The sequence below is a fragment of the Syngnathus acus genome, chromosome 10 (genome assembly GCF_901709675.1).
Source record: "Syngnathus acus chromosome 10, fSynAcu1.2, whole genome shotgun sequence".
Taxonomy (NCBI): domain Eukaryota; kingdom Metazoa; phylum Chordata; class Actinopteri; order Syngnathiformes; family Syngnathidae; genus Syngnathus; species Syngnathus acus.
In genome coordinates this window covers 20,665,127-20,690,969 of record NC_051095.1, presented here as the reverse complement: position 1 = coordinate 20,690,969, position 25,843 = coordinate 20,665,127, and the positions used below count along the sequence as shown (strand labels likewise).

The window sequence follows — 25,843 nt, the reverse complement described above, 5'->3', positions numbered from 1 at the left end:
TCTAAAAGGAGACAGATACTGTATTTGGATTAGTAACACATAGATCAAGGCAATGTCAGACATCTTATTTAACTTTGACAAGCCAGATATCATTCCAGAGTTAGCTACCAAAATGTATTTCGCAGTTTTTTTTTTCTTCTGTAGCATACTCAATAGTGAATGTATACAATTCTCTGCAACGACTGTAAAAGATAAGATGAGTTGTGTGTGCAGAGATGGAGGAGATGTGGTCAAAAGCCCAAGTGCCTATCTAGCTGTAAAGTGGTCAGGGTAGTTGCTTCTGTGCAATGTGTGTGAGTTTTGTTTGTGTTCAACGGAGCGCAAGATAGTCATAGATCCCATTTACAATGGTGTCATTCACCAACCCCGTTCCATCAATGTCCAATCCACTCCACTCCATCCTGCCTATCATGACACAATCATCATTCAAACTCACACTCAAGCAATTGTAAACTTGTGGGACTCTCTGTATGCAGTGGTGCAATATGCTATTGTAAAGTCATCAGTCACAGATAATAAAGGCAACTTGTTGAGGCTGAACTTTTGTGATTTCAAGTATGATTATCTGACAGAAATTTAATCATTTGGAAGTCCATGACATCAATTCCTTAAGGTTTTAGCTAATTCATGTTGTAAATGAAAACATTTATTTTGAACAATCAATCAAAACTGATGTGGGTGCTCAATTTTAAATGGTATTAGTCAGTCTTTTCCAACTTTTCTTTCCAAAGTGTTGCATTTGGCTGCCCTGCCTCGTCCGTGACAAAAGCACATACTTTATAATTAGCAAACTAACACATTGTAACGCCAGATAAAAAAAATGTCACAGAAAAGTTTACACTGAAAAAATGTATGTTCTTGTCTGACTGTACAAACAAATTGACTTTCCACGTGTAAAACCTAAGCCTGTTCAAATGAACTCAAAGCTATTTTTCTTTCATTTGAATACATAGGTTATTTGTATATTCTGGCTATCTACTAGCATGTAGTACTTTTGCCACTCACTGTACATCACTAGCATAGCTAAATGAACAAAGACAGGTTTTATAGTACTGTATTTTCCGCACTATAAGGCGGATTATAAGACGCACCTTCAATGAATGGCCCATTGTAAAACGTTTTCCATATATAAGGCGCACCGGATTATAAGGCGCACCTTCAATGAATGGCCCATTTCAAAACGTTGTCCATATATAAGATATATACTTTGGACGCGCCTGCTGTAGTGGCTCAATATTGGTCCATATATAAGGCGCACCTGATTATAAGGCGCACTGTCGGCTTTTGAAAAAATTGGAGGTTTTTAGGTGCGCCTTATAGTGCGGAAAATACGGTAAATACATTCAGACCAATGAAGGCACGCCCGATGATCTGTCACATCATGCTAATGTGGCGTGGCACAGTGGTTTCGAATCACTCGGCGACACCAAGCTTGTAGTGCTCATTACATATTTCAGACACAAAAACGCAATGAAAATATTGTGTCTTACATTATCTAATCTCACTGTTGAATGGATGTACTGAGAGACAAATCAATTATCAAAGAAAGCAGATATTTAATGAATGAATCGAATGAATACCCTGGTGATTTTTGTCCTCTCACACATTTAACACATCTGACACTTTTGCTTCAGCATCAGTTTTTTCTTCCCTCATTTAAAAATTATTGCAGTTTTATTGACAGGAATGTTAAACATCCTGGATGACAAAAGAAATTAAAGACAAAATTAGCATATGCATAATTAATGCTGATGAATGAATGAATCCTCTCAACTCATCTTACAAAGTGCTTTTTATGAAATCAAACATTAACAATAATACAATAGACATTGTTTATTCATTGTATAGACATTAATAGCTTTCTACTGGTATTTTGCGGGGGGGGGGGTGCATTATGGTGATTTTTGGTAAATTGGTGAATTATATTATATATTTTGGTGAATTATCTGCATCGTTGATTTTCTTTTGTTTGATTGATGAATTGCTGATATGACTGTGTCCTCCTTATTTCTTTGACTCCAGATATGTATCGTTTGGAGTTGGCTGGTGGTCTGGGTGTCATATTGCTGCTGCTGGGAGTCCTAACGGCCCTTTATAAATGCTACAACCTGGAAATTATGCTATGCTACAGGAGACATTTTGGCAGTGATGAAACTGAAGATGGTAAGTATTTCTGCCTCTCTTATAGTGTTTTGAACAACAAAAGATGTGTCTGTCTTTACAAGATTTGATTGACACCACATTTATTATCGGTTGTCGTTAACTGTAATGTATCGTACTTGTTGGATTTTTATTTAATTCTATCTCTACATACATTTACATTAATGGGGAACTTGTGAAATACTTAAAAACATAACCTGAAAATCACAACTTATTGTCGAATACTATCATTGCCTTTTTTAAGCTCAGTAATGTTTCACCTAAAATTGCATTATGGATGCTTATGTCCTGGTAGAAACCGATTGGTAATGTCTTTCTCTGTATGTCTGATCAGATAATAAGGAGTATGATGCCTATCTGTCCTACACCAAGGTGGATCTGGACTCTTTGTGCAGGTAAGTCGTGTTTTTGGGTTTACTAAGCACAAAAATTAAGGCAGGTTAGCAAAACACATAAGGAATTGCAATAAGCTCAGAAATTATCTATTTACAGTCTGGGTAAAAAAAGGTTTAATCTATTTTGTTCTGAAAAATGGTGTATACGGGTGCAGGTGCAGTATAAGAAGTAACAACAAGACAAGTACAAATTAAAAGGGTTAGGGTATGTGTTCCAAAATGCAAACATATATAAAAATGTGAACTGATTATTTTCAAATGAAGCTAAACTGTACAAAACTATCCAGTAGCTGAAAATTTGAGGTCACTGAAACGCTCTTGTCCAAAAATTCAAGCAGATTTGCACCAAATTTGTTAAATTCATCCTTGAGTTCTGGAGTATGACAAATTAATTCTGCAAAAAGAACTCTGACAGACAGGGTGGTGTTCATGGTTTGAAATGCATGATTTAATTTGAGAGTAATTATTCTCTTTTTTTTACCTCGGCTTTCCCCCCTTCCTGCTACTGAAGCATTTAAAATGAGAAAACCAGGTACTGCAAGGTACTGTCAGCCAGGGTTCTAAGTATGCTAAGTTGATTCCTTATGAGTGACATAAAACCACTGCTTTTTCATTGGTTGAGCAGTCATTATGTAATACTGTACGAAATGACAGATATGCCATATTATCAAATATTTCCTAACCGATATTATTCTTGTTTTCAACCTCCTCTTCAATCAAATGAATCCCAACATCCACATGCCAAGAAGTACCGTAAATACTGGAGAAATTATTTATTAAAATGCCAAGTGTGTTCAGTGTGGTGTGTTTCCACAACCTTAAGTTGAGGAGAATTGAACTGAACCAGATATTCCAGTTCCCAAGCTGTAGGGCGATCATAGTAGTAATTTGTCCACGCTGGTCGGTCACTGAAAATATACCTGTGGCCACATTTTAGGTGTACCACACAAACCAAGCTGGTGTTATGATGTGAAAATTACATCAATGTACCACATCGCATTTACAATCCATGGATATTTTATCATATACGGTATGTTAAGGTGTTTGCATCAAGAAAAAAAAGCACAAATAAACATGTCGTTGCTTTTGACTGCAGAACTAGCAGTGATGAGGAAACTTTTGCTTTGGAAATCTTGCCTGACATCTTGGAGAAACACTATGGATACAAGCTGTTTCTTCCAGACAGAGATCTCATTCCGAGCAGTAGTAAGTAGTCATTGAGCCCGCCCCATCCTCTCTCTCTCTCTCTCTCTCTCTCTCTCTCTCCGTCTCTCTCTCTCTGTGTCTCTCGCTCTCTCTGTGTCTCTCGCTCTCTCTGTGTCTCTGTATGTGTATTATGTGTATTGTCACACGTACTATATGTCGTGAATCGTAGCATCATTTTTCTTACTTCCCCTCCCAACCACCCCCACAAACAAACATACAAAATACTGCCACATACATACCATTTGTCATCATTTTTGGTAAATAGTCTATAGCTCTTCTTTAAGGCCCTCAAAAGACTTTACGCTGACTTTCTCATCCACCCACTGATGAGGCAGCATCAGGAGCAACTGGGGGTTCAGTATTTTGTTCTTTGACATGGTCACAATGGCCAGGGATCGAACTTGGGAGACGACCACTGGGGCCACGCTGGGGTTATGTGTCACTCTCAGTACAACTCATGGGGGAAATGTGACTGTTATTGCTCTATCCATCAATGCTCTGACCTCACTCACACGTAAAAACTATTACAGGGGATGGGGGTGCCACAATCTTTTTGAGATACTAAAGCATTTTCACTGAAAATGATTTTTTCCAACTTGCATTGGGGATTGTCATTTGTGTATTGTTTCATCATACACTTGAATGTTTTTCCGTGTCATCTGACAAACTATCGTTGCCAGTACAGCTCGTAACGTGGCTATTTGTTCTAAGTTTACAAACTGACATTTTGAGGACAGATCTTGGAAACAGTCAAAAAGAAAAAGTTGACAGAAAAGTTATCGAAATGTTTGGATGCCCTAAAATCCACACAGACTGTTAAATCATCATCACAAGTTCTTAACCACAAACCACAGTTTTTTTTCATTCTGATTAATTTGGCAATATTTTTTAATAAATCTGAATAAAAATTCTTGGAACTACTCTTGACGTCAGTTCCAGCGCAAGCCACCCACACTTGGTTTCCAAAATCTAGAAAGACAATTAGCAGGCTGGGTCTTTTTTATGCCTTCAAAGGCTCCTCCGTGGACCGCATAAACCGTGGTCAATTTGGACAGGATTAATGTGACTTCAATTGCACTGGAAGCAATGTTATGCAACTGGAAAAAAAAAGAAAAACGGCCTATGGAGGACGCAGCCTGTGAATTTGGACACAGCGTCTGTGTCAAGGCTTGGTCGCTTAAGTAAGGGTCAAATAATAGTGGTCTTAAAACTAAATTAAGTTAACTATTTAAAGTAACCCTTACCCAAAAGTTTCTGGATCTGTTGCTGGATGGGAAAGTAAATATGTTTTTTTAAGAAAAGCCTTTTAAAATAATTTGACTGGAGAAATGGAGAGGAAAACCATGAAATAAAACGCAGGCATGCTTAATTTTACTAATGTTCCATGTTATTTGTGCCAATTAATTCCTGAGTGTGAAATTGCAGTGGGTTTGCTGGAAATGTTAATATTTTAGCATTTCATGCAATCTTGTTTCAACGAACAGCTCTAGGGGTCTAGTGTTTTGAAAATCAATTACGGATGTCACAAACACCCCACCCCCCCAAAAATTACATTTTTAGAAAGGCACCTCAATGTATAACCAGTAAATGTTCTTGAAGGAGACAGGTAATGTTTATTTACAGTTAGCAAGTGTGTTCACAAAGGTGTTAATAGAAGGTTTCTCCCATTCTTCCATCAAAATACAGAAAGGAGAACAAATTAGAGCACATTTGACGTCCACATATTTCCCCCAGGTTGAAGTCACTTGTTTTTGGAAGGACAGGGGCAGGGGCATTTGGTCTAATACAAATAAATCACTGCTCCCTCTGTCCCTCTGTATTGAATACAATTCCATTCCTAAATTGTTGGGTGCCTAGCTCGGGTGTGGGAGGGATTTCTCTCATGGGGCAGCACTTCATCACTAAGTTGACAAATTATACTTGCCAGTTAGTGTGGTGAATCTGTCAGTGTAGTGCATACGGTATACATATTGCCAGACACAAATACCACAGACAGCCCCTGGCAAACAATTCATCCAAAGATGCGCCAATTAACTGAAGCTAACACTATAAAGTCATGTTGCCCGTGCTGCAGCTGGATTTGATATGATAGTGCGTCTGTGCATCTCAGGGCGTCGCTTGAAAATTGTGTATCTTCAATTATGGGTGGGGAAAATCTGTGTGAAATCTGTACCATGGAAATTAGTTGGTCGAAATGTCAAAAGGCTTACTCACAGACACATTTTTGGAAATGGTCATCCCAAAAAAAGTTTCTTGGCTGTTTGAATTCAGACTCGATGGGTGCGAGGGCACGCTTGAGATCCAACTACCGTTTTTTTCCGTGTATAATGCGCAAAATTTAACTAATTTATTGTCCTAAAATCTGGGGTGCGCATTATACATGGGTACAAATTTTTTTTTAATTTTTTTCAAAAAAATTTTTTTTTTATTTTTTTTTTTTAAGAAAATCATGGTACAACAAAACTGACCGACAATAGTGTGTTTGTACTGTGCTCTGGTCATTTCGTCAAAGAAGGGATAATAGTCCTCTTCTCTTCTTGACTGACAATGAATGTGATAGTTTAATACAATCAGCAAATAACAAAATGCGTATTACAGGTAATATTTTATTTCACAACACTTTGCCTTGTTCCTTTCGTCTCTGCTGTTCACTTCAAACACGCTCCATACGAACGCAATGCTCTCGTATCAGACGCTTGCTCGATCACCTGCTCGTTTGCTGTCACAATGTACCCTACACAAATCCGAAACATTTGTTGCGGCTCCGAGTCACGAGGGGCAAGTTTTGGTTTCCAAGGGTGTTTTTATTCCTCTTCAACGTCTCTCCCATACAGAGCCGCCTTTTTCACATGTCCGCACGTCACTTTCCTCTCTTTTCATCTGATCGCGGTGGTGCCTTTATGGGCAGTCGGAGAAATCAACGCCAACAAAAAAATATACATCCAGCCTAGTTAAGACCATACCAAAGACTATAAAAATGGGACCCATTGCCTCCCTGCGTGTGTGACGATCATTGGGACTTAAAAAAAAAAAAAAAAAAAAAAAAAAAAAAAAAAAAAAAAATTGGGTGCGTATTATACATGGGTACAGGCTTTTTTCCAGCATCAACATGCCATTTTTAGGGTGCGTATTATACATGGGGGCGCATTATACACGGAAAAAAACGGTATTTGTATGTGAGTGTTAAAAAGGATGTAGACAGCCATTCTCCGTTAGGTGTTTTTACTCATACTCAAGTAAAATCCTCTCACTCAGTTGTCAAAGCATCATTATGCAGATGTCACTTTGTTACAGTACATTAAATTAATCAAGAGATGAACCGCGAAAGGAAGGTTGTATGATTTTGCCATCTTATAAAAGGTAGATTGAAATATTTTGAGTGATCTGCATTTCTGAATACCGTAATTTTCGGACTATAAGTCGCACCGGAGTATAAGTCGCACCAGCCATAAAATGCCCAAAAAAGTGAAAAAAAACATATATATGTATATAAGTCGCTCCTGAGTATAAGTCGCCCCCCCACCCAAACTATGAAAAAAAACGCGACTTATAGTCCGAAAATTACGGTAGGTTGGTCATAAAAAGTGATCTGACCTTCATCTCGGTCACAACAGAATGCTTAAGATGATACCACAAACAATTATATGGTTTCATGTTTTTATTAGAAAACCATTCACAGTGTAGGGTAGAAAAAGTATGTGGAACCCCAAGGCTAATGACTCCGCCAAGAACTAATCGAAGTCAGGAGTCAGCCAACCTCCAGTCTAATCAGTATATAGAGATTGAAAATATTGGTTAAAGACAAAAAGCAATTTTGAGTTTGCCTCCCACAAAAGAGTGCTCAGAATACACGCAATTAAAAATTGTTAAGTTGTGTGATGCAGGGAGGGGTCACTAATGATTCTCTATAAATGGATTTGAGCTCAAGTCATGCTGTCCAAAAAAGACATTGTTGTAAATTAGAAATTTGCAAAAGAGTGCCTGAATGTTTCACAGTGCCACTGGCAAACTAGTGTGGGAACAGTTTCAACCCATTTTGAGTTGTTTTGAAGGAACACATATGCGCAGCGACATTACCATCAAAATCTCAACTCAACTGTATTTTTTCTTTTTTCTTTTTACACATGCAGCTGGCAATTGAATACCTTCATCGCTTGCTTGCTCTCTCTGCTCCTCTCTCTCAGCATACATTGAGGACCTCGCTCGTAGTGTGCTGCAGAGCAGACGGTTGATCATCGTTTTGACACCAGAGTTTGTGGCCAAGAGAGGTTGGAGCATCTTTCAGATAGAAACACGCCTCCATTCCATGCTGGTAACTGGGGAAATCAAGGTAAGCCAACAGCTTGAGACACTAGTCACCGCTTTACACAATATATATATATATATATATATATATATATATACACACACACACACACACACACACACACACACACACACACTGGACCCTCCAAGGTCAAACACAATCCAACCTGGGACACAGATAAAACTTGGGAATTTAAGCATTTGAGGCCCCTCTATAATTCATAGATTCAAGGAACATATTTATTCAGTTTTGTACTTTTATTTACAAAAAATGAATCAATAATGCGGGCCACATCCAGAAAAAATGCTTGTCAGGCCAAGTGAGCACTCCAAATTGCCCGTACGTGTGAGTGCGGGTGCGAATGGTTGTTCGTCTCTGTGTGCCCTGCAATTGGCTGGCAACCGGTTCAGCGTGTCCCCCACCTACTGCCCGATGACTGCTGTTATAGGCTACAGCACACCTGCGACCCCCGTGGGGACAAAGTGGTACAGAAAATGGATGGATGGAATCAATAATACAGACAACACAGAGATACTCATATTCATATTCATGGGAAGAAACCAAGCAGTCTCAGCCCATTTTGCTGCTAAGATTGAATTAAAATGGGTCAAAGACATCAATACACATTTTTAGTCCTATTTAGAGTTGTTACTGCTTGTCAAATTTTCAACTTGAGTCTTTTTGTGTGCTTAGGTAATCATGATAGAATGTGCTGATCTGAAGAGTGTGATCAACTACCAAGAGGTGGAAGCACTTAAACATACAATCAAGGTAATCATAAAACTGTGAACAGAGCGAAAGATGTTATTATTTGTCAATCAAAAGTATAAGGGAGTAAAATATTGCCACGGCTCATCAGGTTTTATCCATCATCAAATGGAGAGGTCCCAAAAGCAATGAACTGTCATCCAAGTTTTGGAAACAGGTGGTCTACGAGATGCCTGCTAAACGAAGAGAGACTTTGTCCCGACGTCAGGTAAATAGCCAGTCAAATAAATAGTCCTCTACAGCAAAGGTCCCCAACCACCGGGTCGTGTTGACTAATCTTTTTTGAGCCAAGGCGCATATTACGCATTGGAAACGTCCTCCACACAACCAAATGAAAATATACTACTTTTTTCTAAATAAAGGATAAACAGACTTAAAAAAGCGTGACAATTTAGACTTTATGCTCTTTTGCTCCCCTTGGGTTCAAACATAAACAACAAACAGATGATCCGTAAAAGAATGTAACTATTGCTAATATAGCGCATGAATTACTGTGTAAAATTGGTGCCACATCGTCTGCTAAGAAAAATATGTTTTCTTGCTTCTTTGTGGGAGGGCAAAAAAAAAAAAACATTCCATCCCTAATAAGAGTAGAACCAAACAAAGAACAGTATAATGGACAGCAAAGTACCATAAAACTGCACTCGTATGACTTAAACGTGGTGTGTTCTAACTTTTTTTTTTTCCAAGAATCCACTTTTTAGGAATGACAAATTGTTGTGTCATTACCTTATCGAAATAACCCTGAGCAATGCAAGCGATAAAAGCAGGTACTCTGCCCCCTGTAATTACTGGCCCCCCTGGTTCAGATGTGTTCTGTCGTTTCTAATAATTCAGTTTTTATCTCAAGAATGTAGGATGAAAATTAAAAAAAAAAAAGAGGAAAAACCAACCTCTAATTCAATTGCAAAAAAGCCCACATTAAGAAATAATTATTTGATATTAAATTGTGTTCCCCAAATATTAGCACCCCTGATAATAATAGTACAACCCCCAATCTTCAATCAAGCAATTAGATGGATTTGCCTCTTATCAATATTTTAATATGCAAGGAAAAATAAATACTATTCATGAAAAAAAGCCGCAAGCAAAAGAAAGAAATTACAACTATGCACTTCAGCGTTGTTGAAGAGCGCTTGCTTGTCTGCACCTTGACTACTGTGGAGGACCTGTGTGAATTGAATTTCCCCTTGAAAGATCCTAATGAGTGTTGCAAATGCGCATTGAAAACAATACTCTAGCTATCGTAAGAACACTTGAAAGTAAAAATAAATTACAGTATTGACCTTTATTTAAAACCAATAAACAGATGTGCATTCTTTCACGCTGATGGTCTCTTGGTTGAAAAGTACTCCTTGACTACTGAATCAAATCTTTGTCTCATCTTGAAATCATCTGTTAAAAATGATCCATGGTAACAGGTGATGGACTCGGGAGAGCAGGGGCTCTTTGGAGATCTACAAACATCTGTCTCTACCATTGCCATGACAACCACCTCAGCATCCCTGGTGGCTCCAAGTGAGAATCGGCATGGACATCATCAGGTCAATTGTACAATTAAACTACTTCAAACTATTCTTTGCTTGGGTCTCCTCAAACTATGTTCTATACTTGGTTTTAATCATATTTTTGGGCGTGGTTTCTTTTTCCTTATAAATGTCTCCTCTTGGTACTGTAAAATGACTCTTGAGCATTTATAGACTTTCCATACAGTATATGCCGCTTATGTTATTTTACGGCCAACAAAACCATCTTGTCACTGGGTCAATTTAATATCCATTTTGAGTCATACTGCATGACAAAGGTTAAAAGAATGATTATTTTTCTTCTGTAGGTTTCCTTGGCAACAGAGATCCCTGACTACAACCAGATGACCTTGCCTATTGGAGGGGGTCACATGGCTACCGCAGCCCAAATGAGGCACTTTTGCCGTAGCTACGAGTTTCATCTTCCCACGCAGCCACCTGCCCTGTCGCCTCCCCTCCCGCCTCCGTCTACCATGCAGTTTTCCACTCTGGGCCCTGGGGGGCGCCACGTCTACTGCAATATCCCTATGACAATTCTAAATGGACAGGTGGGAGAAAAGGCACTTTGATTGTTGTGTGTCAGTTGGTAGTTACCCTCCAGTTGTCCTATCCTATTTCTTAACCCTTAACGCTCTTGTTTTTGTGCATGTCCCCAGATTTGAAACCTATTTCAACTAAACCCCCTTTCTTCTCCCTAGGGGTTCAGGGCAGTTGACTGGGGCAGAAGAGGTCTGTGTGGATAAATGAAATCTAGAAATAAAACTTCATTCACGTTTATATATGTTTTGTATTTATGATAGACTGGGGTGTAGATGACTTTATGTAATGTTCACATACAGTTCAGTCCCAATGCAATGGGAAAATGATATTGAGTTTTTATGATTTTGCCTTCATGCACAGCCAAAATGCATTCACAACAGGACAATCATGATGTGATTGAAATGTTGATAATCAGCTTTACTTTGAGGTTTTTTCACAAAGAAATTAGCAGGGGTTGAAAAGTAAAATTTTACATTGTCCTAGTTGAATAGTATCAATAAATATTTTGCTGTCAACGACTGACTATGTGCGGAGCCCATCGTGGAATTCAAAGTTTTGTCCCTGGAGATGCTTTGCCACTTTCACATTCTTCTTGTTAGTGGTACTTTACTTCCCTATACATTTCTCTTCCTGATACAGTTTTCATTTGGTTACATTAGCATAAGGAGTCTTATTTAACATGATAGAATATTAATATAACATGAGAGAATATTGGAGGCTTTTCAGATCTTTTTTCCATGCTCTGTTATCAAGGGTATGTTTCTTGATTTAGACGTGATCAACAGTACAATCATGAAGGAATGCCTCGATTGCAAAATTTGTTTTTGATATAGTTCCTCAAGAATGTTCTTGACTTTTGGATAACAGTGTTTGATGAGTAATTTTTTCTTCACATACTATGTAGCAAAAACATTTTGCTCTCTACAAACTTTCTTTCATCCAAACTGTAAGTTTAAACTTTGATATTATGTTGTTGCATCCATCACGGCTGTGTTTGAAGGCAAAATCTACCAAGTAGCCAATCTAATTTGAAAAAGTTTCCTGGCTCGAACTGTAGGTGATATGATACACCCTTTTCATTGTATGCATTCATTATACCACACAGCATCAATGCTCTCCTTTAATGATGCACAGTATATTACAGCCAAAGTTATATTTTGAAGGTGATGATTGCTTCTTATTATGATATGTTGTGTCTCCTCTAGGTTTCTCAGAGCAGCACACTTGGAAAGAAGCCCGATCTTCACCTGAACAGCACCTTTGTCCCACTCACCAGCAGAGAACTAAGCTCTGATATCTGGTAGAAGCATTGCTTTACTGATGCTGGACTAAAGACTACTGGTTTACAAAGAAATTCTCACTGACTTGGGACAAAGCTTTTTGGACCTTCTACAAAAGTGGTTTACGGCCTCTTCAGCCCATGCTGTGATCATAAACTGCTCACATATTCTAAAACGTATGGACCGGACAAGATCTGGACTGCTTACAGATCAACACAGACTGATTGATTCAACTGATTGTATATTTGTATTGCCCCAAGCACTGAATTACAGACCGATATAAAGTTGGATTTAAAAGCCTTCCAATACAGGCAGCCTCATTAGAAGCATGGACATGTTGGATCTGTTGATGTTTTGAATAGTAAATGTCCTTGAGAAAGATTCAGCATATTTAAACACTATGAAGTCATCCACCAGCCATGGGGTTATATTAGGGCCGCACTGAAAAGAGAAAAATAAAATGACAGGACTCAAGTCATAATACTGTTCTTTTAATGAGTGGCTGTTAAAATTCGTACACAACCCAAATGCCACAGTTTTTATATTTAACCCTATTCTCAATATATTTTGACTTGGTAGACCTAATACTCCTTTACAGTGTTGGACTTTGGGTAGAAAAAAAAAAAGGTTGGTCTGGACATCTGATATTTTTTAGAACCTTAACAATTTGGGATGTTTGGTTGATCTTTCAAAATCAATGTCCCGCATAGTCAGGTCATAAGATGAAGGATCTCAACGACCTCGGGACACCATTCCATTCTAATAAATGCATAAATGTGTTATACTGGCTATCAGATTCTAACCGTGTACTTCCACGGAAGACGAAAATTGATTCATTTCATCAATTAAAGAAAATTAAGAGGTAAATGATGGCTACAGCAGTGACCGACTGATTAGCATGTACACCTCACGGTCCAACGGTCGGGGGTTTGACTTTTGCCTTCCTTTGTGCAGTTTACATGTTCTCCGTGTACCTACATGGGTTTTCTTCAGGTAAACTGGCTGCCTCCTATATTCTAAAAAATAAAAGTTAGGTTAATTGAAGAAATATCCTTGCCATAGTGTCCAATCTAGATTGTAACCCTTTTGCCTGAAACCAGCTGGAACAGGCTCCGTCCGGAACAGCCTCAACAACATAGAAAGTGAATGGATGATGGCTACAACTGTAAAGCCAGTCAGGTGGTACACATGAATTTAAACTTCATCCAGATTATTTATTTGTTGGGGAAAGAGGGTAGCAATGTAAAAGAGAAGCCACTTCAGTGTTCAGCTGGTTGAACTTGTGAAGCGATGAACTGAATAACCTTTACCCTCAATCTGAAGGTGCGAAGGACATGGCTTTTTCTATTTGCATGATCACCCGTTTGGATATATATATATATATAGTGTATAAACAAAAAAGATTTTTAAAAAATAGGTAGATTAAATGACATAATCATTTGTCGCAGCTTCTTTTAACATGGGAGAATGGTGTTTAATCGATAGGGTGACAGAGCAAGAAAAAGTCTGGTTCTCCTAAAAGTTATAATTTTTATGATTTGTTTTGTTTGGCTTTGTTGACAGTTTTTTCCTTCTATAACTGGTGAGTTTTACCTGTCTTAGTTTTAAATGTTGGTTTGTTACAATAATCTCTGTACAGCTTCAATAATGTACACATATACTATCTTGACAGGAGTGACTTTTTTTCCCCTACAATTTCTGTTCCATGTCATTTTGTTTAACTTTCAAGAAGGATCACTCAGTCAACAGGGAGTGCCACAGCATTGTTTGTCAGGAGCAGGGCGACCAAATGCAGCTTGGACCAGGGTTTATTGAAAGGTTAGGGTTAGGGTTAGACACAGGCGGGACAGAGGCTCATGGACAGCGGGCAGGAAAATGGAAGTCCACTCGGACCAGAAACAGGTACAGGAACAGGTTCTGACCGTGAGCCTCCACACGAGACCGGGGGGAATGGATGAGCAGGACAGGAACAACAGGAGCGGAAACAGACGAGAAGTAACAGTAGACACCGACAGGGAGAAACACACGGGCAGGGCTTAAATACACAAGGTAACAGGTCATTATGGTGATGAAAGGGGCGTGGCTGAGGGAAGTTGCCGGCTGAGTGTCCAATGGCACGGGCACGTGACATTGTTCTTTGTGAGCTTTAAGAAATAAAACAGATTATTCTCATTATTACCGTGATATTTAAGCAGAGAACCTGTTTTGAATTTATGCAAAAATTCTGTCATCGTCTTTACAGAATAGAACCAATGAATTCTGGATATTTGAGATTATTTGATACAATAATTATCATTTAGTTGGATGGATGTTATATCCAATGGCAATATAAAGTCTAGTGGTTGTCTTTTGATTTACAAAAATTGTGTTGAATATTCTTTGAATATACTGGTTGGAATAATTTAAAGAAAAATAAAAATCATGAGTTGTTTTATATATTTTGAATGACTATTGTAACGCTTATTCCAGTTCTCTGCACAATGCTTAACCATCATTGTCCTCTTCAACTGCATATTTGATATGTTCTGCTCACTTTCTGTCTCATTCATCATTTGGAAGACCCAACAATGCTCCTGGCTGCAGTGGTGCTAGGTACAAGAGCTGGATGACCGCCTCCTTGGATTTAAGTTCATATCATGCAAATTCCTTTTCCCAATTACAGCTTGTCAGGAAATATAATTAGTGTCAAATGGCTTTTCTTCCATGGATGTCAGCACAGAATCATTGCATGGCAAGACGTGAATGAACACAGAACATTCAAGCACATCCACCTGAAACATAATGAAATAGGGAAAGACATTGACTACATGTAAAAAAAAAATTATTCAGTGAAGGTGAAGTTATATTTGGAGCCACTCCTTTTTTTTTTAATAAGCTGGTGGACTTGAATTGAAATTAGTGCCACAGTCGATATCACCAGAGGGTGCCTTTGAAACGTCCCCAAATATTAAATTTAATGGTGGACTTTTTCACATAACACGAATCAATTTGTGAGTATACTGCAGAACTTTCAAACAAATTTCAAATTTATGAATTGAATTCATAAATTTTCAATTGTGAACTGAACCAGTTCATTTTAAAAGGGTTGCAAACTGAACTTTGAACTAGTTCATGTAGAAAATGAACTTTCCCAACACTTGACAGGCTGGACCACAGTTTTCAGGGACACGTTGTTAATCACTGTATGAGTATGACAAAAACAATACATGCTCAAATGACACGTTTTTTCCAAGGACTTGTTGTGAATAATAAAACCCATGTTTACAAATATTAGTATAATTTAACCGCTTATTACCATACACTTGTTAGTATAGCAGTGTGTGAAACATGATGTCAATATCATGCACAGTATATCCAATTAGAAATGGTATAAAATGAAGGAAAATCATTTTAAAAGTGGGTAAACGTTTGTCAACTTATTATAAGACGCCGCTTGCATCCTATATTTTAATGAATGGGTCTGATGAGGACGCCAAAGGTACCGTATTTTCCGCCCTAAAAGGCGCACCTAAAAACCTAAAATTTTCTCAAAAGCCGACAGTGCGCCTTATAGGCCAGTGCGCCTTATATATGGATCAATTGATGAATTTGTTGATCCATACTGGTTGTACACAGTGCTCTGCCAAAATGTTTCAGTACGTTTTAGTACGACTAGTAAATTACAAGGTCGCATCGCTTCCCAACATTACGGTAACTGTAGTCAGGGGGCGTCACCGAATAGCTGTTGTACCCGCGAGGCTATTTCATTTAAAAATAGGCTGCTCTGTCAATGTTTCGAGTAAATCTACGGATCGATATGGAAGGGAAACATAGGTAAGTAGTACCAATGCGTTAGATCGAACTTTAGTCAGTTCCGATCATTTTATAGGAGATCGTTTGAGAAACGCGATTGTTTACACTTTGCTGAGGCTCATGGGAGATTGCGAGCTGAGGCTCGTGGAACTTTGCGGATGGCTAATGCTATGACGATAGCTGCTATACGTACCAGGCTATTTCATGTGAAAATAGGCTGCTCTGTTAATGTTTCGAGTAAATCTACGGATCGATATGGAAGGGAAACATAGGTAAGTAGTACCAATGCGTTAGATCGAACTTTAGTCAGTTCCGATCATTTTATAGGAGATCGTTTGAGAAACGCGATTGTTTACACTTTGCTGAGGCTCATGGGAGATTGCGAGCTGAGGCTCGTGGGACTATGCGGATGGCTAATGCTATGACGATAGCTGCTATACGTACCAGGCTATTTCATGTGAAAATAGGCTGCTCTGTTAATGTTTCGAGTTAATCTACGGATCGATATGGAAGGGAAACATAGGTAAGTAGTACCAATGCGTTAGATCGAACTTTAGTCAGTTCCGATCACTTTATAGGAGATCGTTTGAGAAACGCGATTGTTTACACTTTGCTGAGGCTCATGGGAGATTGCGAGCTGAGGCTCGTGGGACTATGCGGATGGCTAATGCTATGACGATAGCTGCTATACGTACCAGGCTATTTCATGTCAAAATAGGCTGCTCTGTTAATGTTTCGAGTAAATCTACGGATCGATATGGAAGGGAAACATAGGTAAGTAGTACCAATGCGTTAGATTGAACTTTAGTCAGTTCTGATCATTTTATAGGAGATCGTTTGAGAAACGCGATTGTTTACAGAGGGCTCGTTGGTTATTGGCTAGTGGATGCATACCGCAACCCTAGTCAACCTCACTTTGTTGCAGTATAGCTTCTATTTTATGCGCCTTATAATCCGGTGCGCCTTATATATGGACAAAGTTTTAAAATGGGCCGTTCATTGAAGGTGCGCCTTATAACCCGGTGCGCCTTTTAGGGCGGAAAATACGGTACTTTGATATTGACTCAACATCGTTCTCTAGTGGTGAGTGTAAAATAAACTGTAGTTGAGTCGAATCAAATAGACGAGCTCGTAATTCTGAGCAACCATGGAGAAAATCATGAAGCCATATATTGCAATGTATTATATTTTCATATTTTGCTTGATTTTACTTTTTAAAAATACCCAATGAGGTAGTGCTTTTTTTATATATATAAAAGTGTGTAGTTTTCGCTCGAAATTTGTTTTTAAAAACTATAATAAACTAAACCCAATGCACCCTTCTCTGTAAGCTATTTGATGAAGCTTATATGATGTTGTTTTGCAGTGTTGCAGAATTGCATTGTATCATTTGATACTAATATGTTGCCCCCTTTGTAAAATAACGCTTTATTGGACCAACAACCAACTGTTCAAAATTTTAACCCCGCATTCGAGTCAGTCTTTGTCAGTTCGTTGTATGTCACCCGCTGTTCCTGTGGTCCGTCTTGCTTGTTTCCAGTTTGCTGACCTTGTTGCCTGTCCAAATTGACCGACTATGCCCGAACCCCACTCCAACTGTCTTGACTTCAGGATTTTAATTGTTGCCCTTAAGTAACTTCACTAAGATGACACAGTGCTATCTGTCCTCTATTAATGTTGAAAAGAGAAAGAATGATGATAAAGCTAAGAGCTGAGCAAGTTTATATTTTGAGCCTTAGGAGACTGATCATTAGCCCATAGAGGCACGTAGCTTAGCATTGGGCACGTGATGGTCGGCATATGCGGATATATTGACAATTTAGAAATGTAACATTGATTTCACTGTGCAGCAGCTTGTGAAATTAATTCCTGAAATTTTCTGAGTCGTCCACAATGGATGTGTGGCGTGCATGGTTCCAATTTGTCCCACTTATGCTCAATTTTCTTAACATCAGTGCAGCTTTCTCAAGCTGTGCACAAAATGACCAATTGCTACTGTGTCTTTCAAGCAATAAATGTGAATTATAATAGATGTAAAACAAGTCCTGAATTACTACATCAGAAAACATAACTAATTCTGAATGCCCTGTTCAGTTTGATTGGCATGTTAGGACATTGAGATTAAAATCCGATTGGCCAAAAATAGAAAAAAAACACTGACATTCACAGACAACATAATATGTAAGCAGTACAACCATGGGAATACATTAAAGCAATTAAAAACACGAAACAAATGCCTTTGTGACATTGTTTAGGCTGCTGCTTTTGAGTCCACCAGTTTTTGTATGAAAGAGAATGGTAGGAAAATTACAGTAGTCTTTCTTACTGTCTGATGCGGCTTTACTACTCCCATTATCTCTTTCTGTGGCAATGCACCAAACCTACTGCACAAATGAATTACATTGTTTGTAGTGAATCCAACCCAGTATATACGTAAACACATTGACATGCTATCCCTGTTTCATGACGTTTTTTTGTTAATAATAATAATAATAATATGAATAATTACAACAATAATAATTTTGTTGAAGCACTATTCAAAAGTTATGTTTGATTTTCATTGGTAAATTCTAATGAGACATTTTTGTTTAATGAATATTAATTCCATTATTTCTTTTAATCTTATTATTGGTTTTCTTTCCTTAATAAAGGGGTACATTTTTTGCTCCACAGGGATTAATTATAAAATGATAACAAATGGGCTTTTGTTCAAAACCCCACAGTCATATACTTAATTGATGTGAATTCCTGGAATTGTTTTGTAAATGTCGAGATTCAGTTGATCATCTGTTGTTTGGTCAAAGCATGTTCCACTATAAGGAAAAAAATTAAGTCAAAGTAATGGTAACTTGGAAAATGCGACGTATAACAGTCACTCACTGGAATGCTGTTTGATAGATGTAAAGAATGGAGTGTCGTTTAGATTAATTTGCTGCAAAAGATGTGTGCCTGTGCGTGCATGTGTGTGTAGGCAGCTGACCCTGGTGTGAACAGGGCTACTGTGTGAGACCACAGAGAGAGCATTCTTCACTTTGACACACACTCACACAAACACACACACTCGCACGCTCACACACGCTCACACACGCTCACACACGCACACACACACACACACACACACACACACACACACACACACACACACACACACACACACACACACACACACACAGTGCGCGAAAGAGTCACTTGCCATCTTTCGGCAATGATCCTGTATTCTTCCTAACACACAGACACATGCAAATTGTGCACCACATAAAAGATCTTATTATTTTACCATGACTCCCCGACTAAGTCACAAGACTCTTTTGCATCAGTCATGTATAATCTATATTTTACCGAAGCGCTTCTCCTCACAAGGGTCGCGGGCGCACTAGAGCCTATCCCAGCTGACTTTGGGCAGTAGGCGGGGCACACCCTGAACTGGTCGCCAGCCAATTGCAGGGCACACAGAGACAAACAAGCATTCACACCCACAATTACACCTAAGGACAATTTAGAGTGCTCAGTTAACTTACCATGCATGGTTTGGGAATGTGGGAGGAAACCAGCGTTATCGCCCACGGTGTAGTAATGGTTTCTCACAACCTTCCGAAACAGTTAAATATCAAAAAGCAACTCTGTCTATAAATCTCTGTCAGTGTTCACATTTTGAAATGATAACCTCAATGCCATTCCTAGAAAATTACAATGTCCCATCATTGATGACCTATTTTCGGAACATGCCTGCAGGCTTTTTATGTGGTCCTTAATTGGGCCCGCCGGCACCACGTTGTTGACCTGCTGCTTGTCCTGATTTTTATTTACATAATAATATTGTAATATGACACAGTGGCAAAGCTTTTCCCCCCAGGATTTAACATGAATATATCAGTATTATTTGGGGGGACATCAAGGTTTTTCCTTTCAGTTGAGATCTGTTTCCCGAGGTTTTGTTCCGTTTTTCTTGGCGCTGTATGACAAGAAGTAGTGTTGGCAAGTGAGTGAACGATTCGTTCAAAAGGAACGGATCTTTTCAGTGAACGAGAGTGAACGAATCACTTCCTAAAGTGATTCGTTCTTTTTGATTTTTTTATTTGTTTATTTATTTTTTATTTAACGTTTTACCAGGTAAGCCAATTGAGAACACTCTCATTAACAATGGCGACCTAGAGGCAAGGTGTGTGAAGTGTCTTGCCCAAGGACACAACGACATGTGACAGAGCTGGGATCGAACTGCCAACCCTCCGGTTACTAAACGACCCACTCTACTGCCTGAGCCACAGCCGCCATATAACTTCAACCAGTAGGTGTCGGTAATGCCCATTGAAGCTGGTGCCACCTCGCCGTAAAACAAAACGAAGAAGAAAAGGACGTAACTTCCCGTTCACGAACGAGTCACGAGTGGATCACTCACGAGTGGATCACTCACGAGTGGATCACTCACGAGTGGATCACTCACGAGTGGATCACTCACGAGTGGATCACTCACGAGTGGATCACTCACTGAGTGGATCACTCACTGAGTGAATCACTCACTGAGTGAATCACTCACTGAGTGAATCACTCACTGAGTGAATCACACACTGAGTGAATCACACACTGAGTGAATCACTCACTGAGTGAATCACTCACTGAGTGAATCACTCACTGAGTGAATCACTCACTGAGTGAATCACTCACTGAGTGAATCACTCACTGAGTGAATCACTCACTGAGTGAATTCGCATTTCCAGTTCACCGCGAGAACGGATCAGTGAGGGAAATAATCCTGGCTTTCCCATTCGCTAACGAGTCAATGAGTGAACTGCCTTCCTGTGAATCAACGGATGAGTGAATATGTTGCGTCTCCTGGCGTGAACTATGTAAGCCAGAATGTAGATTTACGATTTACTTATAGTAGGTTTTAAATAACGTGTATGCATATATATACCTAAATGTAAGCCAGAATGTAGATTTACGATTTATTCTTTGAACGATTCGTTTGAACGACTCTTTTGAGTGAACTGATTCTAAGGATTCAGTTCACCTAAAAGAACTGGAATGCACATCACTAACAAGAAGGAAGCAGAAAACTGTTTGGAAGCAACAAATCAAGTTAGAAGACGTATGGAGTAGCGTGAGGTTAGGCAGGCGGATGTCAATATTATAGAGAAATATGATGGGTCAGTGAGGTACCAAAAAGTAAAAGATTTGGAAAACACAAGTTATTGAAAACACGATATTTATAGTGTTTGATAACTGAAGTAAAACGTAAAACAAATATTCAACAATGTAATAATCCCTTTTTCAAATTTATATTAGTTCCTGTTGTGCATTATTGTGAAAGGTGTTTTGGGAAGTGGTGCGCTTGCCATGCTAGCTTGATCGCGTTAGGACAACTTGAGAATGGTGTCCAGGCAAGTCCGTTAGTTTGACGAAGAGAGAGAGCGAGACCGTCCATGACTTGAACACAGACATCAACGCCTTTACAACATCATTGGCAGCAATGTCGAGAGAAAACACCACTCGAAGTTTGGACAGCATAGATCTTGCTGCACTGAGAGTAAGACAAGACACAACTTTAAGAGTTTATGTTGTTAACCACAGCGTTAATTTGTCGTCGCTGTTTTTGTTATTGTAAACATTGTTTAAGTTGGCTACTGCAGTATATTGTATTTAATGTTTGAGAAGGCTCATATTGCCAACTTGATAGACGTCTTGAGTGACTATCTTTAAGTGACTGTTGTTGTCAGCAGTGTCACTTGTCTAACGCGACTTTACGGTTTGAACGCGCAACATTTTTTCAAGGAAACTTTGGATTGTCGACACTCTGGATGCTTTACAGAAGGCATTTTTTGTTAACGTTGACAGAAACAAACAAATTAACTTAAATGACTTGTTATATGAGATGTATTCGTGCGTTGTTATTTATTTAGCTGCTTTATAGCCACAGAAATGTCAGATAGGAAACGAAGAAACCTTAGGGGCCACGAGTAGTGCATGTAAATGATAATGTCATCCAGATTTGCAACCCCACTTCCTTAGTCACCCTGGGGAACAACGGAATTGTGCAACATGAGCCGAGTACAGTACACATTGTTTCATTTCAACTTTGTTGAGCTGTATTGATGAAGTCCATTTATGTGTTCTTTTTCTTGACCTCATTTTCTGCAGGATCCCGCTGGTATCTTTGAGCTGGTGGAGGTGGTAGGCAATGGAACCTATGGTCAAGTTTACAAGGTGAGTTCCATGGCACTTTGTTTAGTCTTGTCAATGCTGAGGTCAAGAGGTCATGGTAATGCTATTCTACAACCAAATGGAAGTTTCTCACAGTGACTGACTATTATGCTAGATAATTGTCCAATAGCATGACACACCCGCAATGGTAGAACCTTAGTTGAACATTTTGGGATGTTTTCATAGCAAATAATAAAAATCTAATCAATCCGTCACAGGGTCAAACTGGTACCATTATAAAGCTGACAAAATGATAAGAGATATAAAATCATCAAATACAAACACTGCTTTGACAAAGTATTTTGTGGAAGGGTTGCATTAACATACTAGATTTAGTTTTGACAAAAACAACAGTGGAATTGATGAAAGAGCAGAGGTGTGGTGATGCTGGTGGTGAGCACCTGATAAACTTTTATACCTGACAACATTTATTTCCGAATGACCTGTATAACTGCCAGTCATGTATTTCTTGTGAGGTCTTTTTGGTTTTTACCAGTGGTTGGTGTTTTTGATTGATATTCAAGCTCAGACAAAATCAGGACTGACCCAGGGACCAAGGCAATTTCCAATTTTTATTGTCTTAAGGGGAGTTTGGTTGTAAGACCTAACATCCTCAACCTCAGGGATATTTGTTCTGTGCTGTTTTGCTAATGCTAGATCATCGAACAAAGCCTGCTCATTAAAGGGTCTCAGGTGACCTTTAGAAACAACAGAGCCAGTTGTCTGGCAAAGGCATATTTGCGAACACAAGCTATGATACAATGGTCAATAAGGCTTTGACAAAAACACTCCTCATGAGTACCTGTCAGGTTTATTAATATATGCTCACACCGCAGGTCTTAATGCTCAACTTGGATTTTTTGGTGGAATCTGATTTTTGTGTGTGTGTGTGTGTGCGTGCTTGCGTGTGTAAATGTTCACATTCCACATTAAATGCAATCTCAGTCTGTCCAGTGTGTGAAAATAACAATGACCCGCATCCGGTGAAGACAGAGACGTCACTAGCATCGTAGCGTTTACCTAAGTAGATGTGTCTTAAAATGGTGTATTTAAATGCATGAAACTGACACCCTTATGGTTGCAAAAGTTGTTCAGAGTGGATAGGAGCTTTAGCTTGCACAGGCATCCAAAATTGTTAGTTTATGTGGAAAAATTCTCTCTTCAAGTCTGTGAGATTGACTTTTTTGTAATCATTTGAGTCTGAAGATGAATTGATTCAACCTTGAATAATTGTAACTAATGGAGAAACAAACCCGCTGGCCAACTCTTTGCTACACTTGATTGGTAGCAGAACTTGAAAGTTTCCTGTTTGATTTAGAAACCATATCACGATCCGTCTCAGCACGGAAACATAACGGTTAACACCAATGTCCATGTTACCGTAAGCAAAACTTATTTTAGCTGCTTCCGTTTTTAGAGTAAGAGACACATGTAAGCTTCTTACAGAAAATACACAACTACAGACACCAGCTTCACTTCCTTTATGCAGGATCTGTGCATGCACTCATGAGTATTGTGGTTTGTGGTCACTGCCATATTTATCTCAAGGTTGTGTGTTGAAAGTATAAATCACATCACTTTTTCAATTTCATCTTCTTCATGGTTCCAATACATTGATTGATTTAAATCTAGAAATTTGCAAAATAGAAGCAAATAATACACAGAAATGCCAAATGTTCCAGTTTGGACGTTTTTTGTTATGTCAGAAGTGTTTCGCAGATTACAAGATCATAATGATGCGCAGTTGATTCACTTGGAGTGTAAGTACAGCATCTTGGTATTGGCTGATATCTGATTTGGACACTACCAGCCAACCAGTCACGATAACGTTTGGTGATGAATGGTTCTCAGAAAGTGTGGTGGAGCAGTGTGACATTAGAGCCCCAAAATAAACTTGTTCAAAACCAGGTCAAAATGATAAGCTTTGAATCAACCCTTTCTTTAGTGCGCCCTGAATAAATAAAGGTATTTCACTTGCCTCTTTGTCCACCAGAGATTGTTTAATATCATGGTCTACTTCATTGTATCATAATTGTGCCTGTGCACCAACCACTGAAAAAAATCAATGAATTATTTTTACATTTGAAGAGCTTCACTACCTGCATTCAAAGATATTCAGTTGAGAACTGGTACAAATGACAAATTATATGTTAGAAATTACCTCAGAATAGTGAACAATGGTTGTCTTTTACACAGCATTTTTTGAAGACACAAACAAATTATCAGCGTTCACATCGCACAATACGTAATGCCAGCATCTGAACTGTGTACCGTTCAAATGCTGCTGACTCCTGCACAAAAATATGCGAAAGAAATAGTGCGTGCAACTGAATAATATATCTGTTTTTTTCAGGGCTGTGGACTCGGTCGGATTTTTGCACCGAGTCCGAGTCCGGCCTCTTGACCACGAGTCCGAGTCCGGCTGTCCATTTTTTTCTGTTAATTCATGTGACTGCTTAGTCTTTATTCAAGGCTAATTTAGATCAAAGTCTAAATAATTACAACAGTTTTGTGATGGCTTTGTCTTTATTAAACATATAAACGAATACAATAAACAGATACTTTCAAGTTTTAATCATTAATTACACCATTATAGCTCAGACATTTATCTAAACACAAATAATTAGTGACGACCCCACAACTATCGAAACACATCAATGATATAAGCTGGGTGACATAATCGTCCTTGACATTGGTACATAATGTAAACATTAGCCTAAGTGCAACTCAACGTGGCCGCATTGATCGTAACTTACGCTCGGTCTTGTACGTGCACGCACGCAGGCAGTCAGGCGCGGGCGTGCACGCAACAACTAAATTTGTCTTCATAACAAGCAAGCAGGGCTGTGGACAGTATTCCTACGCGCATTCTCAGCAGCATGATGAAAATAAAATTCCATAACGTCACTGAGGCATATTTTAACGAACTCCACTTCATTGTATGGCTTTTTAGCCCGTGCAATGTTCCAAGCCAGTTGAAACAAGTGTGACAGTCTCTGAGTGCTTCGTAATTTTTTTGAAAAACTGTACCTATTTTTCTGCCTGACTTTTCAAAGTCTCCAAACTTGTGCTTGCGAAATTCAGTCCCTTTTGCAAAGTCCTTATCGATATTGGCATGAAGTGAGCTGAAGTGGCGCTGACCATTTGAAGCTTTTAAATGCGCCAATGACGTCCGACATATCAGGCAGAATGGCTTGCCAAGGCGTTCAACAAAAAACAACTTTAACTCTGTTAAAAACGTCCTGTGTTCATCGTCATATATTCGTTTAGCTGTGCATTTTTTCCTTGACATTTGGGCAAGCGTCTTGTCAGCTTTTCTGGACCTAATGGGCCCCCGTAGTCACAGTCGCCATTTATTAAAAAGCCAGCAAAACCAATCGCTCTGTTTGTCCCTCCTCCTTTGCGGGATTTCCCCTCACGCGCATGCGCGTTTGACCGGTTGGCGAGGTGGCGGCCGACAAACGCCGGCAGCGCTCAATGCTGTCAAGTTATTTTTCAAACTTGATCGTAAGCAGGGCTGTGGACAGTATTCCTACGCGCATTCTAAGCAGCATGATGAAAATAAAATTGAACGTATTTTTTTTATTGTCGGACTCGGTGGACTCGGTCAAAATCAGCACCGAGTCCGAGTCCGGCAAAAATGACCGAGTCCGACCGAGTCCGAGTCCCCGA

At 39.0% G+C, this 25,843-nt stretch overlaps 2 protein-coding genes across 5 annotated transcripts in view; both read left to right on the top strand.

Moving 5' to 3' along the window:
* il1rapl2 (interleukin 1 receptor accessory protein-like 2) overlaps positions 1–12,490 on the top strand; it is a 208,651-nt gene extending 196,161 nt beyond the window's left edge. Inside the window, exons 10-19 of one of the 2 annotated variants that reach the window (XM_037261030.1) lie at positions 2,023–2,163; positions 2,495–2,555; positions 3,652–3,761; positions 7,946–8,091; positions 8,761–8,838; positions 8,927–9,043; positions 10,257–10,379; positions 10,670–10,909; positions 11,060–11,090; positions 12,107–12,490. In XM_037261030.1, coding sequence (XP_037116925.1) covers positions 2,023–2,163; positions 2,495–2,555; positions 3,652–3,761; positions 7,946–8,091; positions 8,761–8,838; positions 8,927–9,043; positions 10,257–10,379; positions 10,670–10,909; positions 11,060–11,090; positions 12,107–12,195 — 1,136 coding nt within the window. In that variant the 3' untranslated portion in view covers positions 12,196–12,490. The remainder of the gene's footprint in view (positions 1–2,022; positions 2,164–2,494; positions 2,556–3,651; positions 3,762–7,945; positions 8,092–8,760; positions 8,839–8,926; positions 9,044–10,256; positions 10,380–10,669; positions 10,910–11,059; positions 11,091–12,106) is intronic. The other variant, XM_037261031.1, reaches the window with a different exon arrangement.
* Positions 12,491–21,315: 8,825 nt separating this feature from the next.
* si:zfos-2326c3.2 (mitogen-activated protein kinase kinase kinase kinase 4) overlaps positions 21,316–25,843 on the top strand; it is a 48,468-nt gene continuing 43,940 nt past the window's right edge. For 2 of the 3 annotated variants that reach the window (XM_037261016.1, XM_037261015.1), the window contains exons 1-2: positions 21,318–21,497; positions 22,109–22,174. In XM_037261016.1, the coding sequence (XP_037116911.1) occupies positions 21,441–21,497; positions 22,109–22,174 (123 nt within the window). In that variant the 5' untranslated portion in view covers positions 21,318–21,440. Of the gene's footprint in view, positions 21,498–22,108; positions 22,175–25,843 lie in introns of all 3 variants that reach the window. The other variant, XM_037261017.1, reaches the window with a different exon arrangement.